Raw genomic sequence first — 18444 nt, 5'->3', positions numbered from 1 at the left:
CTGAGGTGGTCGGTTTTTCCGACGATTACAATACTTGGTGTTGGCCACGAAGTGGAACACCAACTAATTAATCAAATTTAAATGCAATATACTTACGAAAATACAGATGATTTAAAAAAAAAACTCTAATTTACGGGAAATCCTACAAATTTATTTTGATACATTTATACTTTTTAATATTAGTTTTTTTAGCTGAGAAAATTTTATCAATCCACCTCAAGTTATATTATTTGGTATTCTTGCGTGGGACTGAGTAGCTTTTTGATTGTTATCAAGAAAAGAGTTTTTTTATCAGGAAAAGGCGCTCTCATTTTACCGTTTGGCCTGCTGACTACTTTGCATCTTCATTCCCCAAAAACCATGTGAGCGATGGAGTCGTTGCTCTTCGCCTTTCAATTCACTTACCCATACAGTTCCTGACAAATATTCTTATTCAAAAAAAAGAAGTGTGAGAACGATGAGTGTTGAGCTTTTCTCCAGAAACCGCTACTTTTTGCATACATATTTCATGTTTAACACATCACATACATATAGCAACTACATATATTTTTTTTTAACATCAGACCCCACTTCCCATTTATTTTTTTTCATCCCGCAGCTATTCATCTCCATTTCTTTACAGCACATAGCTAAATGTAAAAATGTTGTTGTACAGGATAACATTTATATGTAGGTACTTACGTATGAGGAAATCACTAGGAAGTTGGTGCTAGGAAAAATGAGATATGTAGGATATGTACCTTTTGAATATATTTTTTTTTAAATTGTATGTATCTTAAGAACAAAGCACCGGGAATAATAGTTTCAATACTTTAGCTTTTTTTATCAATAACAGAAAAAAACTATACAAAAAATATATTCTTGTCATATTCGTAAGCAGAGCTTCGGAATTGTGACACTAAACCAGAGATAACTCTATTAGGTAGGATTTTGGTTTTTGTGGCATTTATAACACAACTGAAAACTTATAATAAACTTATCACAAGAACAATAATACCCACCAAACCGAATAGCTTAAGGAATAGATAATAAATTTAATAAATTTGTTATGTGTGTTTTGAAGTGCAAAGGAGTAAACATACATTTTCATTAAAGTTATGTGTGAGTTAAACTTCTTAAGTTGCTTTTCCTTGATTGCACATCTTTCACCTAAACAATTTAATAACATAAATCATATAAGAACACAATGCTCGTCAGCACAAAGTTTAAATTTCCTTCGCCACAGTGTAAAGACAATGTTCTTACACGAAAACCATCTCACAGCAGTATATGATATGTGAAATTTACTTCAATATTATATAGCATTCTCTGCTGGAAACCTCAAATAGTTATTCGAATTTTCAATTAAAATATGCAAATAGACGCTTCGATTATGTAAACTCGTATACGTAGATTTATGCATTAACATGCTGGGGACTTACTATATATTCGTTAAAGTTGTTTTATACAATCTAAATTGTACATTATCACGGTTTGCTACAAGAACTGATGTAGTGGAGAATTTTTAGTGACCCACTAGGGAGGAAGCAGTTACCATAAAGGAAGATATTTTCCGGACACGAATAATGGTAAACATGACAATTTTATGGTGCCACTACTGTTTGAGAAGCAATCTTTCGCCAGGGAGTGTCGGTCCTTTTTCGAAACGTTTTATTATGCAACTGAGCAACGAAATCACCCTCCAGTTGAAATTTATACACTCACATCCGTCTCTTAAGTCTCAACAAATGTTGCATATTAACATTCTTTTCCATTTCTGTCGAATAAATTTACTCGTGGGTGGAAAAAAAAGCACAAAAATACCGAAGAAGTTATAAACGGTATATATAGATTTCTATACTTGTTCATTTGTATTCACCCTCAAGTTTTGAAAATCGCTTCCATATTCATTTACAATAAATTTTCGCGCGTAATGAGACAAATCCCGATGATGGAAAAAGTTGCGGGCTCATACAAAACACAAAGGTTGGCAATAAATTTTGCCTACGGCCTCTTCCTGTCCCCTCTGCCAGCACATACATACATAAAAAGGAAATGTGGATGGGGGGTGAGATGATGTGAAAGACGGGGCTTACGGAAGCCACATATTCATACACGTTGGATGCTTTTTGGTGCTACTATGAGATTGATGACCTGAAGTTGGCATTCGTGGCCATAACATTTAGGGTTATAGCTGCTCTGTCCATTACCCACGCATCGAATGGTGACAGAATGAAAATGAAGTGGGTAGTCGGAAAAGCTCTAACAAAAATTCCGCCCATTTTATTGGTAGGTCAAGAGAGATTATTTCACGATATCAGAGTGCAAAAAACATCAAAAATTGTCAGCAATAATTTATATCTTTTGGTATGGTTTGAATTTTTTTAACCGTAAAAGATTTTCCGAGTGGCCTTGACATGAGTTTATTTGCCATATGAAAATTTAAAGTTGTATTAAATTCATAAAACATCCCTCTGTGTATATAAAAAAAAATCTTTATGGGTAAATAGACAGTTTAACTAAAATTCAAAAATTTGAGCTCTTCTTATCGAATTATCCTTTTGGTGGTAGTTGCTCCAGGGAATTTATTCACACATTCAAATTTTATTTTCAAATATTTCAGCAAAAAACGTGAACCATAAATTGAATTGTTTTTTGCCTGGAGCTTTTTCCTCTACCTCTGTGCTGTGTGCATAAAAGATTCGATTTTCTCGAACGTTTTTCCATTAAAGACATTTAACGTGGAAAGGTGAGGAAGTATTAGGCACTTCTTAGCTATATAGATACAAATTGGGTTGCTATGGAACACGTTTTATAGCGTTCGAAGAGTAATGCGAGCAAATTGCTGGTTTGAGTGATTTTTTTTGCTATGTTATCCTACGTGCTGCTCCTATATCCCCTTGTAGTATTAGTTTAGACCTATTTGAACAATGCGCGGTAGTCAAATTACTGGAACGTGTTGTATATGTTTTATTGTATGAGAAATAGAACATAAAAGAAGTATGTGAGAGGTGATTATGAAGTCTATTCAATTTCATGGACAATAAAATTTGAATTTTTTCATGCAAAATTAAACGAAGCTGAAAAACCTGACATGTGTTTTAATTCTCTCTGAATATTTTTGGCATTTTCCTAATAGCAGGAGTACTTATGATGTGATCATAACTAAAAAGTTTTCATAATTTATGATTCGTTGTTGGTAAAATTAAATATATGAGAGACTAGGGTGCAGCTAGTATAACGAAATAATGTTGGAAAATCTCATAAAACACATTTCCCACCCAGACTGAACCAAATAGTTCGTGGGGAAAAATGTAGAACAAAAAATATTAAAATTTCCATCTAATTAAAGTTTAAGCTAACAAGTGAGCGATTTCTATTATAATTCAAAAAAAAATTGTTATCTGTACAATTCGCTCTAAAAGTTCAAAATTTTAAAACTAATTTTATTTATATATATTTTTTTACTAGCTTATCATTTATTATAGAGAGTTTGGAAGAATTTAAAAAATTTAATCGATTTGCTTCTGATTTTAATAAAACATCTGACCGTATGAAATGAGTTGAAAAGAAATGAATTTGTACTTTTGCACCACGTAATTGTCAAAGGACAAATTATCCTTAATGTAATAACAATTCGCTAATATATAAAACGTACAACAAGCTTCAATAAAAATGAGGGACTAACAAATTTATTGCTTATGTATATTTTTTATGCATAAAATGGGTTTCTGAAATGGAAAAACTTTTATATGGTTGGTATATAAATTTGATTTTGAAAAATATAATATTAATATGCATTTGAAAGGAATTTTCTACGCACCCCGAGTTTCTTTTTGCACAACAACCTCCCCGCAATTCTGCGACCAAATAAAAATGCTGATGAAATTTTAAATTACAAATTGCTCTCTTTGAAGTGCTACATCTAACACGCAAAAAAGCTTTTGAGGAGATTTGAAAGTAAAGAGGGTGAATGTGGAGTGATTCTGTGTTATGTGTGAAAGTCCATGGAAAAATTCATGGAAATAACTCTTTCGGATTTTGAAGCGCACAATAAATCATACTTGAATAAAAGTTGTGTCGAAATATTATATTAAAAATGAGATTTATTGGTCCATTATCGAAAGGTGCCAAATGGTTTTCTTTTCCTTTTTTTTTGCTTACGACCTCTTATAGTTTGTTCCTTTGGGAAGAATAAAAATGAGGATCCGGAAAGAGAGATATAGAGGAGAATTATGACAGTAGAAAATGTACGGTTCGTGATAAATAAATTATCTCATCTATATCTAAAACCTCATACATCCTGTGTGTGGAATTTAGTTGGTATAGGTACAAGTATAGGTACCTATGTTCACCTTCATTATTTTCAATATATACCTGTTTGTGGAACTTTGGATCCATTGTGATATTTAACACATAAAACATCCCCTAATCTTTTCATTATTTTCACAAATGTTGCGCAATTAATTTTAATTGTTTGTACATGTGCCTATCAATTTGCCATCAGGGAGCAAAATATCTCTTTCTCACCGAGGTGATGAGCTCTAAAATAGCTTTATGGGGTTTATGTGATATTTTATTTCAGCATAGTGACAGGTTTTGTTAAGGTGTAGATTATATGCTTTTCTCGTGATGAACTAGAAATTCCATTCACTGTTCTGAATTTTTTGATACTGAATTTGCTTTCATCCCCGTCCTGACTGAATTACTTGATAGAATTTAATTAACTATCCATCTTAAATGAATTTGTTATAGATACATTTTTATGAAATTTCTGTGAAAACATGAAGTTCATGTACGTACATAAAGATTATGAGTTTATTGAGCAATTCCACTCTTTTAGTTAACTGACCAATCAATTAAATCATACTTCAAGTAAAGTGTCAAAAATGTCCACAAAATTCCAAAATTATTGGACCGTAACTTAGATCCATATTAATTTACTTGTACAATCTGTAGTTTTATTAAGTGTGTCCGTAATAAGCACACCGTGAAGAATAAACTTGCAATATCTTACAATATATTTTATAACAAATGCTATGTACATATGCTCAGTAGATTGATAGAATTGGTCAAACAGAAACAATTAGAATTAATTAAATCTAAATTACTTCAAAGAGAGGGATGCGCATGAACCCAAAACCATAACCATTTGTTCTCCTTTTCGTGCAAAGGACTTGTGAAAATTAATTCTCGTGAGAAATTTATACAGCGTTCGTCTACATGGCATGTTGAAAACGAGGAAGAAGAGAAATTAAACTAACCGTGCAAAAAAACCGCAAATTCGTATCGATTTGCTGGTGGGGAGAGTTTATATCTTTCGGGTATGCGACACAAGTGTAGTGGTTTCCTTTTTGGGTAGAGACCCCATACCCAAGTGGGGAAAGGGTTGCGTTTGTGTTCTCTGGAAAGTATGGGGTAGGTTCTCTCATATAAATCTCTAGCAACTTCCGCTATTCGCACATTTTGATCACGCCGCGGAACCCAGAGACAAGTAATATTTATACGTGTGCGAATGTGAAGGAGCACGGGCCATCCTCATCCATGGCACTCTCTTGGTTACATAGAAAGCAGCAGCTGTTATCACGTTATTTAGTGGGAAAGAGGAGGAGAGTATTGGGCATGTTCCGCTTTCTACTACTTTACCCACCTTTTATACAGGCGCCACAAAGTACATAACACATACATCCTGTGCAAAGTACCCCAGAGATTGGTCCCTTGAATACACGAGTGCAGACACGCTGGTGGGTGCTGATAACGAATGATTATGAAATACACTCACTCACTCATACCGTACGCGCTTGAGACGCTTAACAAAATACTCTCTCATGACAAAATATTCCATATTAAGAGGAATAAGGACTGGAATTCCGAGAATACGCCCCCACGTCCTTCAATTTTGGTTAAATTATACATAATTTTTTGTCTTGAGAAATGCTTTTTGCAAAATACTAAAAATTCCATACATAATGAAATTGCTAATGTTTTGTTGATAATACATAAATTATATATATTAAATACGCCTTATTATGGCGAAAAAAAGACGTACATATATTTCCATCAATTAACTTTTGTGATTTGATGATTCCTTTTCCTTTGGCAACACGTGCGAATTCCACCAGATCGTGAAATATTTTAGTAACCGGGATCGTCAAGAATTTTTTTCCTTTTTTATGTTCAAGATATTTCTCTATTTTTGATTTCGCTTTTTTTCTCCTCTTTATATTTTAAACATTTTTATATGGGTTTTTCGGATATTGCTCTTATGTTGAAATAAAGAGTCTGCGGGATAACATAAGCTAAATGTAACAGCTTATAATGTTGATCCATGTTATTCCATCCACAGCTACTCCTCATTTTAGGGGTTAACAGTTTTTTATGCATAAAAAAGTTTAAAAAAAAATTAAGTATTTTTCTTGTATTGTAATTTATATTAAAGCTTTAAGTTGAAGGACTACCTATATATTATGTATTACAAAAGAATACAGAATTACAATATTTACATAAACCTCCTCGTTGAAGTTAAGTAACATTCAACTTAAAGCTCCCACAAAAAGACATTTAAATCCCTTTTCGTATGTGACTGTATGCTAAAATAACATTAACACCATTAACACATACACATATTTCCGGATTCCTTTCACACAATTTTAGTGTGTACTCTACCACCACATCAAATTACAAAATATATAGACATGGATCCACACAGTTGAGTCCTCTAAAAAGCATTCAGCCAGGATGCGTGCCATGATAATTAATATGGTTTCACTCTGAAGGTTGCGTGATAAATTTATTACTCATGTCTGGATACTGCCTGATGAAACTTTACTTTGTATGCTGAACCGTGTAATAAACTTTTCGAGAGTTATGTTCATTATGTTAGGTTAATGGACAAAATACAACCTGAGAAACATAATACAGCATCATACATTAGGTACCTTTCACATCTAGAGAAGTGCTGCGTTGTATATCCACGAGATGATATTAATCATCTTTTTTCGCATCTATATCTACCATTTATATATTGCATATAATCGCCGTGACAAAGAAAAGAATTTTATGAAAAATTGGTGCGAATGAGGAAGATACACGTGTAACGTGGTAAATAGAAGCTCAACTTACTTATTTAATATTTCACAACAAATTGAAAATCTCTCGTTTTTGTGCCAACAAAAGATATTTCACTTTTTCTATGAATTTTCTTTTGAATTCAGGGAAGAGACAGAATATCTCGAATATCTCATAAGAAAAATCTACTAGTATTTGAAACACTTTGTGTATATTCCTAGATATATATTATTCATTTAGATATGTATTATTTCTGCATAGTAATTAAGGCAATAAGCTTTGTATGAAATTGTATCAATATTAGTATTCCTCACTCTGTGGAAAATTAAAGGAATAACAGAGTAGAAGAAAGGACAATATTATTCAGCAGACTCTCAATTTGCACACTCTGTTTTAATCCTTTAATATTATGCCTGCTTTGAAGAAAACGGTGTTGAAATTGCTAAAGAATATATATGTAGTTATGTATATACCTACCTCTGGGGGGTTTACACTGCTAACATCCTCCTGCAATATCCCCATAGTGATTGCTTTAAACGTCGGTATTTCCTATTTACGTTGTCGGATAAAATCACACCAGACACTCGTTAATTTCTCATACGTATCCAATGTTATGTATTTAAATCTCAAATGGATTTTTATACAAAAGAAAGTTTCATTTATACTCTATTTTTTCAACCTTTTTTTTTCCTAGAAATTATCCTAAAGTTTTAACAACACAATACATTCAGATTTTCACATTGCTTCTTTTTTCTTTTTTTTTTCACATTCGCAAATGATTTATAAATTGCACGCATAACATGCTTGAAATATTTTACATAACATTTTTTTTAAATCCTTTGGTGTAAAAAAAAACTGTGAACAGAAATAAATAATTTATGGAATAAAAGTTTTTTTATTTATCTATATTTTTTATATCTGAAATGATCATCACATTTATAGGACTTCATGTACGTGCATAATATGTTTTTTTTACAATTAATTAAAATGAGTAAATTGGCGCATGTGATTTTTATTTGTGCTCAATTGAAAATTTCATGTGATTTTTAATTTCTTTTTTCATTAATTTATTACAAACAGTGTATTTTATTTTCCACTATATTATAGTCACTCTAAAATCACACCACCCAATCTCTCAATATTTGCTCTCATAAAATATATGTGTGAAATGTAATAAAAAACAGTCGCATTATTTTTGGATATTTCTTGTTAGACTTTTTTTTGTTGTACACACGTACTTATATTTTTTAATTGGATATTTATAATAGAAGAAGTTTACTTTTTTATCGCTCTTGCTCCTTACGCTGGACGACTATGCAAATGGATCCTCTTATAATTCGCAGCAAGTCTATTATCTCTGATGTTTGTGTAGTATTGACAAGCTCATCATTTACCTAAAGTAATGGTTTCATTTATAAAGCATTGATGGGGATTTTTTTTAAATTTTAATTTGAACAACGAAATGGTGAAAAATAAATTTTAGGAGCAATAAAACAAGAGAAATAAACTCACCATAATAATTTGGTCCCCGACCCTGAGTCTTCCATCCTTAGCGGCAACGCTATCGCTGTAAATTGCACTGATGACGGCTCTCTTGTTGTCTTTATCCGTCTGGAGACTAAATCCCAAGCGACTATTCCAACCTCTGTGTAATTCTACCGTGATCATCTGAGAACATTTTGGGTGTCATTAATCATTTCCTTTTTGGACTAGCCAACAAGTGTTTTTTCGCCACATTGGAATGTTTCTCTGAATGTGTATTTCAAGTAAAAAAAAAAGCGCACAAGATTACCTTGTAGCCATCTCTATTGAGACCTTTGAGTAGATTTTCACGATCGGTGGGATTAGATGGGACCAGGGAGCCATTTTCTGTGTCCGCCTCGGGTGTTTCCTCTTCCTTCTGCTCACCTTCCGGTGAAAACATTACACCCTTCCATTTCAGCAAACTTTTCGTTCCTAATATGAAATATATATATAAAAAGTTATATATAACCTCCATAACATATTGCTATGTATTCTCAATATAATCCTTTTGTGTATGTTATAAATTTATTTTGCAAGGAAGATTTCATAGTGCTTCTTTACTTTTTCAAATTTAACTTCAATAGACAAGGACTAAATGAACCTTTTCCTTTAAACATACAATATACTGTATATAATATGAATAGCTAAATGAACCTAAAAAAGAACTCGTATATCATTTTGTTCACCAGAAGCCTTACAGTAAAACTTTTCCCCTTTAGGCATGTTCAAAAGTAAATTAATCTTTAAACTTTACCTATTAGTTTGCAATCATTTTCTTGCAATCTTTAATATTACAAAACTAATGGGAAGTTTTCCCCTTTGAAGCTATATATTGTATATATAAACGACATAGAATATCCAACGAAAGTTAATCACATAAATTGAATGTTTCTTATCAAACAACTCAACTCACACTGAAGTGCACTGAAGAAAATATGGAGTATCTTATGCGCGAAAGCCCAGGATAAATTCACAGTAGAGCAAATCCCGCCCTTTTCCTTGCCAATATCAATATTGCTTATAATGTTCTATGTATACAATACAATGTCGGGAACTTTGCGTTGGTGTTGTTTGTAGAATAAAAGGAGAGTATTCAGTGAAATTGAAAAATAAATAAACAGAATGAGAAGAAAAAAAGTGATACTTAATGGAAAAAAGACGAATTGAGACTAACATAAATTAGAATACAAACACTTTCTTAAATAGTAACATCCCACTGAAAATACATATATCCTCCTTTTTCTCAAATCCTCTCAAACCGCACACTTCACTTATTCAATTCCTAATGGGGTAGAGAGCCTTTATGGCGCATACTTTGTCGACGAAATGGTTAGGAAAGGCAGAAAAAAAACGAGGCAATATTTTGAGCTTTCAAACATGATGGGTATTTTTTTTCCCTTCTTTCACTCCTGACGGAGACAGCTTTTTCACCCAATACAATTGAGCTTTGAATGAAATTCCAAATGGAACCTCTCGAAAACTTTTATCGACATACAGAAAATCACCTTAGAATGTTAAGGAGGAGTTCAAATAGCTTTTAGAAAAATTTTCTTATGGCGATACCTGAGGGGGTGGTGAAAGTAAACGAAAAGAAAAAAAAAACAGTTCACACGTACCGTCTTGCTTGATGCCATCGTCAGTGTTCTCCGAAGATGTTGCTCCTTCGTCCCTATTCATTTGCAGTTGTGCAGATTGGTAAATGGGATTTCGATGATTGAAATTCGCTTCGACGATATCTCTAAGGTCACTTTCAGTCTTACACGCTACTAGAAATGTTTCACATGGTAAACTCGTAAAGTCTTGACTAGCATCGCCCGGTGGATTGTCTTTGGAAGACGGTATGCTTTGGTGATATATTGGCGCATCGAGGACCTCATTGTCGAGGTTATTGAGCTCATATGCATTGGATGGAACTGTAAATTGAAACATTGGCTTACGCGATACGACAGGTGTATTTCCACCCTGACATGCAGCACCAAGGTTAAGGAAGTTTGGTCGATTCGCCACCTGTCGCTCATCGGCCGACATGTCCGTCTCGAGGGTCATTGGGTGCACACTTGAATCCACCTCTGACTCGGATTCACCCTCACGAATTGTGTATGTGTCACTATTGCAGCACCCCGATGCACAATGCATGGCATTGATGGCATAGGATGGCTGACTCAGGGTAGATGCTTCAGAATCTGAATATACAGACGATGACGTCGGTTGACTGCACACAACATAATGGGTCGATCCACAATCACTTTGCGTCTGAGAACCCGATAAACTACTCTTAGCACATCGTCTAAGCCTCCGTGGCGACGTGGCACTTGATTTCATGGATGAACCGCTCGAATCACCGCCGCAAGGTGTCTGTTTCCTATGCGCCAAATCACTCAACAAATTGATGGCTTCTGGTCTGTGAAGTTACATCAACCGCAACCATTCAGCATGGAAGAAAAAAAAATTAGCTCAATATAGAAATGAAATATTTCATTCATACAAAGTCGCTGAATTCTGAATTCAACTCTTAAAAAATCAAAAAATAATAAAATAGAGAGTGAGAATGATGAAAATAAAATTTTTATTTGATTTATTGAAAATTAAAGTGTTTTTTAAGGTGAGAAAAATCTTCTCCATTTGAATATACACGTTAGGATTTTCCGCGATACTTCACAAATGTACAAATAATCTTATCAATTTTTTTCATGATGGAATAAGAAGCGATTTCTTCACAAGCAATTGCTTTTCTTAGAATTTCCTCCTTATACTTTTTCGCTTTTCCACTTCTTATGAAAGAAAAAAATCCAAACAATCATACACAAATATATACGCATATACATCTCAAATGATATATAAAGAGAACGTTTGAGATATCAGGAGCTAGACGTCACATTACAGTCTATTTTATTCTTCTCAATTCTTCGCAGTTTGTGCCTGCCTATATATACCTGTTTTATGTATATAAATGTGAGATAGAAGGCAGGAAAAGAAGCTTACCTTAAATAAACTTTCGTTTTTAATGAATCTGAAATGTCTTTATTCTCCGGATTTGTGGGCGATAAGGCAGCTACAGGAGTTTGAGCAACATCACGGTACAGTCGAAGTTTCACCGTCTCTGCAGCTTGCCTCAGGAAAATCACAGCCTCTTCGTGTGTCATGTGCGACAGTGGGACATCGTTAACCTGCCAAGAAATGAAACACATTTTCACTTTCCCAAAAAAAAAAAAATACCTCGTTTGTTTAGGAGCATGTAAAATAAATTTTATTGAATTGATTTTCCCCATACACACGCCCCACGCCCACCCCTTTCCCATCAACGAGAAATCACAAAACACGGCAATTTTTCCATTTCAAGCAAGAATTTTATTTTCATTGTTATTTGTTCACTCATGATATGCACCATTATATAACCACAAGACTATTTCTACAGTATTTTGTGGTTTCTTTGGGTTTTTCTAGTCCAAGTTGAAGGTGTAATAATTATACCGAATACCGCATAAGTCTATTTCACGTTACATTCTGACCGTTTATTAATGAAGAATTTTACATGCTCCTTGTGTGTTAACTATATAAATAATTTGAGGCTCTTATGAATATTAATACAGAAAAAAAGCTCGGATAATAACATTATCGCCACACAGAAGAATGAGCAGAAAGAAAAGAAAATCTAATGAATATTCTTACCGCCATAATTTTATCTCCTGGCTTTATGCGACCGTCTGTTGTGGCAGGCTCACGGACAAGAGCTCTTACATAATGTCCTAAAACGGATTCGTCCTCCTTCCTTAAGGTGAATCCCAAAGAGCCTTGCTGCTTCACCAAAATTATTTCAAATTCCTGAAACATGCGGACAGATGTATTTATTTAAGAGGGAGATATCATTAAGCTCATTTTATTCGTTCTTTCTTGAGCTCATAATGACACAAGCAGCAAATTTGCAAATATAAAGCTTTCATATTTCTTTAAATTGCGCATTTTTGTTAAATATTTGAAATTTAAAATTATAAATTTTTGTTATGTGGGGACCTAAAATTAAACGCCAATATTATCTCTACTAGTCTATTTTTTCACACATTATATCAATACATATCACCTACCTATATGTTCAAAACTTAATTAATTTTGTTTCAAACTTAATTAATAAAGTTTCTCGTTAGGTTGAACCTTTCATTGCAAAATTTTTTTAAGGAAATTCGTGAAAAAGTTAAGTGAAAAGGAAAATTGGATTCAAGAATAATCGCACTTCTGGTTTGAGCAAAAAGAACTTTTAAACATTCAAAAAATTCACAAATTAAATTTATTATCACTTACCCCATTAAAATTAGTTTGGAGTGGCGACAGCGGCTCGCAGTAGGGTTGACTAGTGGTTGGGAAAAGATTGGTTCGCTGGGGTGGCCTGGGTGGCTCCGTTGGCGGGGACAATTTACGGTACTGCTCGTCGTTGGGGCGACACACAATTAGCAATATATTGTTGGGTGTAGTTCGCAGTACTTCCAGGGCTTCCTTTATTTTTTTACATCCCAAAAATTGGACAGGACAGAGAAAGGGTTAAATGAAAATGTATGTATACTACATACGTGTATAGTATATGTTCGCTCATACCGGTCGTACGGTAGCAAAAGGATGGGGGTGCGGAGTGAAGGAATGAATTGTGGTTGGCAAGTGAAATAAGCGAACTTACGTAATTGGTTAAGCCCGTGAGCGGTGTCCCATTCGCTTCGAGGAGAATGTCACCCGGATGAAGCATTCCAGTGGCCCAAGCTGCTTGGTGTGGAAACAGTCTTTTGATGCGAATTAGACCAGGGAAGGCTGAATTAGATTCCACCCCACCCGAAATTGAGAGACCCAAGCCACGAGGTCCTTTAGCTATTTGAACTGAAAAGGTACAGTCTGTGGATGAGAGCGAAAAGAGCGGTATTTAATTTAGATAAAAGCCTTCCATCTTCATTCGAGACAGCTTGATATTACAACAGAGTCTCATTAATCATAAATTATTTTACCATAAAATATTTGCTATTTATGTAATACATATATTGAAAGGACTAATCTCAAGTGTCACTCGACCGACTAGCCCATCAAACTAGGAGAGTATATCTATTTAATATAAGGGTAGCATAGACAGAAGACATAAATAATAGCATCTGAATATATAACGTAAGATAGCCAATACAGAAAATTGATGATAAACGATCATCCGAATTGTTTTGTGGTATCGGTTGTCGAAGAGGTTTATTTACAAGCATAATATACCATAAAAGTACCATTTATTTCCCCTACATTGAACGACTCTTAAGCTTCCATATTCAAATTTATCTGCATTTGACACAGAGGGCGTCAACAAAATCACCAACATATATACTAAATCTTTCACTTTCTTCTTTTTTTTAATGTTATATAGTACGAAGAATATAAATTTATGTTCACTTTATTTAAGAATAAATTTCAGTGAATTATGCATGACAAACTCAAATGTCTCTCTCCCGGAGATATTTTTAGCAAAATAAATCTGTGGAAATATATGATGTGAAGCTTAAATAACAGGCAGGTAGGATATATTATGTGTGTATTAGATTAAAATATTATAGTCTGAACTCTGAGGTGTTGTTTACTGACATTATACCTAATATATGCATTTATATTGTAGAATGGTATTATGCCAACCTAATAATTCTTATTATAAAAAAGTTGTATATTTTCAAAATCCTAATACCTACTTCTGTACAAAAATTTTATACTATCGATAGGCATAAAACTGATATACAGCTTTATGCTTATGAAGCTTAATCTTTTTTTTTTAGCAAATAACGAATAAAATTCAATTTAAAATTATTATTGTTTATGTCCAAAAATGACAAACGTTCCATTCTTTGCACAAGGATATTTATGATTTATAATCAATGATGTGGTTAAATATTAAATCAAAAGCGCCATCCGCATCTAACCGGTGTGTGGTTTCATTGCATCGCCACCATGAGTTATTATCTATTGGTTATATAATTATTTAAAGCTTGCCATAGCAGTATTTGTGCGCAAATTTACTTCTTATTTGAATTTTGTGAAACAAAGGTAATACAAGATAAAATGTACTGGTAAGCTGACCAAGCTTACGGGAGCTGTGTTTCTTTCAGTGTACCAATTTTGTGAGAGCAAACTAGAACGCAAATTAATTTAAATACGCGCAAAGTCGGGAAAAGTTGAAAAGTCATACCCTAAGAAATCTTTAGAAGGCTATATCTCGAGAACGGATCCATAGATTTTCATAAATTTTTTTTTGTTTTAAAGGTCTCGAAGTCAGCTATAACATATCGAAAATTGAAAAAAATTTATGTCGCCATTTTCGAAAAATTCGAGTTCGAAATTTTCGAAAACTTTGTTTTCGATTTTAGCGCCTCTTGCGGTCATTTTTCGAAGTTGCAATGTTCTAGACATTTGTAGGGTTTCTCGAAACCTTTCATTTGCGCTTGAGTTGATCAAGATCGGACTTGTAGAACCCGAGATATGACATGCCAACTTTGGAAGGCTATATCTCGAGAACGGATCCATAGATTTTCTTCATTTTTGGCATGAAGCTAGATAATATGGTCAGCTACAACATATGAAAAAATGAAAAAAATTTATGTCGTCGTTTTCGAGATATTCATCGAAAACTAATCGAAAATTTTGTTTTTGATTTTTGGCCCCCTAGCGGTCACTTTTGAAACTTTGGATGTTCTAGAGAGTTGTAGGGTTTGTTGAGATCTTTCATTTGAACCCGGGTTGATCAAAATCGGTCAAGCCGTTTTCGAGTTATGGTCGATTTTCGATGAAAAATAGTGGCGGCCATATTGACTAAACGGCTTGACCGATTTTCGAAAATGAGGTATCGTTGGAAAGCTCTTGATGACCCCTACAACATATCAAAATTTCAGACCTCTAGCTATAATAGGGGCTGAGATATAGCGAAAACAAAATTTTGAGGTTATCCAAAATGGCGGACGGAGGGGTGGGGGGGTGGATTTGACTTCATAATCGGATTTCTTCAGGTCGATATTTAAACTTTGCCGTTTACCGCAAGTCTCTATCTATCACCGTTCTCTCGCAATTTAGCGTTGTACTACGGCCGGACGGACGGACGGACGGACGGACGGCCGGAAAAAAAATTTTTTTGGCGCATACGTTTTTTGGAATGTGGGGACCCTAATTCGTGCTCATCCCAAGTTTGAGCCCGATCTGACGACTTTCGATTTTGCTCGGTACACAAAAGCTGTGTCTGAAAGAAACACAGCTAAATAATAAAAAAAAACAAACGAGATATCAAAATATTTTAATGATTTTCATAAAATACACTGTGTAGAAAAGAAAATTAAAAATAAAAATTTATTATGGTAATTATTCTCCTAATTACTGCTCAAGACTTGTTTTTGTCTTATGGAAAGAAAGGGAATTGTCTTTTCCACACAAAAGCTCCTTTTCCGGGCTTTTTGGTAAACTCAACCCCAACATTTTAATTGCCATTTAAATTTCGAAGATAAATGTGATATAATTTTACACATAAAAACAGAGTCCGTGTACCGCGTAGTTAATAGATAGAACAAGATACATTATAATATAGATGTATTTTTTGTTTACCCACCCAACATTGGAGCTACCCAATTTCTTCATGGAATATTAAGAAGCAACGATAAAATTTATAATAGGGGGGTAAATGAAACAAATTGATTAAAAATTTATACTCAATGAACCGCAAGTGTTGCTTTTTTCATCAGAATCAAGCTCAAGTTTTCTTTTCGTGTTTCATGAAAAGGGATTATTTTGTGTATACTAAATTCTAGGTTCATACCTTTTATCTTTTTTTTTGTCATGAATTTGTGGTTGAATTCACTCACCTTTGGTAATAAACTCATATCCCAGATTGCTGAATTTGAAAGCACCATCCTCACTCCAGTAGGTCACATGACTAGGCAACCGAGGCGTCTCAAAGTTTTCATCTTCCGAACCAGTGAATAGTGGTGGTGGCAACTCATCTTCGGGTGAGCGCTCACTCCCATACCCTTGGTCACAGCTGGGATCAAAATTCACACGAGTCGCCGGCATTTTCAACTGCAGGTCCAATTTATTGTCTGCAGAATATATATTATGAAGAATTTTTTATGAAGAAAAAAAAACTTGAAGAAAAATCTATTTTTAGGTCAAAGGACATGGTATCAAAATTTTCCTTGAGTGCATTGGATACTTCTTGAAATATTTAAGTACAAAAAAGTTCTTTAAAGAACAAAAAGAACCCATCCTATTTTTTTCAACTATACAATTTCCATTTACTTATACATTTTTTGCAGTACAAACTTTTACTTTATATACCTACATACATTACATAGGTAATGTACTGTATGTATATAACCTTTTGCAAAACATACGGAAAATGTTAAAAATACTTTTCTTGACACCCCCGTAAAATATTTGCTAAAGTGTAAGTATATATTGCGAAATGCGAAAGAGTACATAGCAAAGAAGTTAGAGGTGAAATTTAGCAGAGTCTTTGCCAAGTTTTCATTGCTGTTTAAAAGGAATTCTTATGCATATAATATACTTTTTCTTTGCACATCACACGTGGGTAGGTTGTCTCTTAAACTTACCGACATTGGCTTTGAACGTACTACCGCCTAGATTACTCGACGATGTTATGGATCCTTTCCCGCTGCTGCTGTTGTATGGAGAGCTTTGTTTCCCCGAATATTGTTGATCGGACTGTTGTGAATTTTGCTGGACTGGCGGATATGGTTGCTTCCTTGGGACTACCGTCACGTACTCGGCTCGGTCTATTGTGCCATTATTCTCTGATGTACACTTGAACACTCCCGCTGTCGCTACTTCTGATGCCGTGGAACAAAAGAGAAGAGTAGAAGAATTGTTTTAAAATAATATGAAAAGTAATTACTTTGCCTATATAATAAAACACTGGGCCCTTTGTCCTTTCACCCCTATTTGTGTACACCCTTTTAAGCTAAAATGTGATAGATTACAATAAACATCTATGTGTGTTCTATAGGTATGAGTTGAGAATAAATAGAAATTTATTGTGTGTTTGTAATTTCTCATTTTGTATTGCTATATGCGCTATATGCTACTACTTTAGAGAACAATTTTGTATTTTGCTCCTGTACGTACAAAAAAAGTGTAATCCGTGTGATATACGACAATGAACCAACAATAAATACCCATGTTACAATATTAAACTTGGGGGATGCTAAGGAAGGAGTTGAGAACAATGAGTGGGAAAAGTTCTCAACAACTTCTTTGCATAGTCACACTGAAATTTTGATGAGCTACGATGAATTTCCATACTTTAGAGATAATACCACGTCTGTGTTATTCCACCCTCCCCGTAAGCACACCTCTCAAATATTCGTATATTGAAGGATATTAAGTGCTGAAATACATATTTTATCCTAACATGAATTTCAATTTACATCACATGTATTTCCTATTATATACATATGTACTTATGTATACGACACCCATTTCGTTATGGATGGAATGTTATGCGAGAATACGAAAAATAATGATTTTTTGGAACTAGAAATGTGTCCCCAATTGCTTCCAAGTGGCTGGCGAATGAATTGATATAATTGTGGCAAAAGAGAAATGGAGCGATAATTGCTTGACAACTGAAATTTCAGCAATTTCGCAGATTTGTTCTGCCTTGCCTGGTCAATCGTTTCCAATTAATTCAACCATTTGTAGATCTTTTCAATGGGAAATCAACAACTTCAATGAATATTTGCCTCTTCAGAAAATTGCATTTCATTTCATCGCAATTAATTAATTTCATTAAACGCTTCACTCTTACAATTTGTGCACACATAAATTGCAATTTCTGCTGTTATACTTATAGATTAAATTATAGGAATA

General features: G+C 33.9%; 1 protein-coding gene across 3 annotated transcripts in view; it reads right to left on the bottom strand.

Annotated features, from left to right (window-relative positions):
- Positions 1–7638: 7638 nt before the first annotated feature.
- LOC129785935 (uncharacterized) overlaps positions 7639–18444 on the bottom strand; it is a 43509-nt gene continuing 32703 nt past the window's right edge. For 2 of the 3 annotated variants that reach the window (XM_055820600.1, XM_055820601.1), the window contains exons 6-15: positions 17169–17405; positions 16422–16655; positions 13238–13446; positions 12868–13059; positions 12241–12393; positions 11554–11738; positions 10188–10972; positions 8840–9003; positions 8560–8715; positions 7639–8441 (exon numbers count right to left, since the gene is read on the bottom strand). In XM_055820600.1, the coding sequence (XP_055676575.1) occupies positions 8331–8441; positions 8560–8715; positions 8840–9003; positions 10188–10972; positions 11554–11738; positions 12241–12393; positions 12868–13059; positions 13238–13446; positions 16422–16655; positions 17169–17405 (2426 nt within the window). In that variant the 3' untranslated portion in view covers positions 7639–8330. The remainder of the gene's footprint in view (positions 8442–8559; positions 8716–8839; positions 9004–10187; positions 10973–11553; positions 11739–12240; positions 12394–12867; positions 13060–13237; positions 13447–16421; positions 16656–17168; positions 17406–18444) is intronic. The other variant, XM_055820602.1, reaches the window with a different exon arrangement.

The sequence above is a fragment of the Lutzomyia longipalpis genome, chromosome 1, assembly GCF_024334085.1.
Source record: "Lutzomyia longipalpis isolate SR_M1_2022 chromosome 1, ASM2433408v1".
Lineage (NCBI taxonomy): Eukaryota > Metazoa > Arthropoda > Insecta > Diptera > Psychodidae > Lutzomyia > Lutzomyia longipalpis.
Note: the sequence above shows the minus strand (reverse complement) of the source record. Positions and strands in the feature narration are given on the sequence as shown.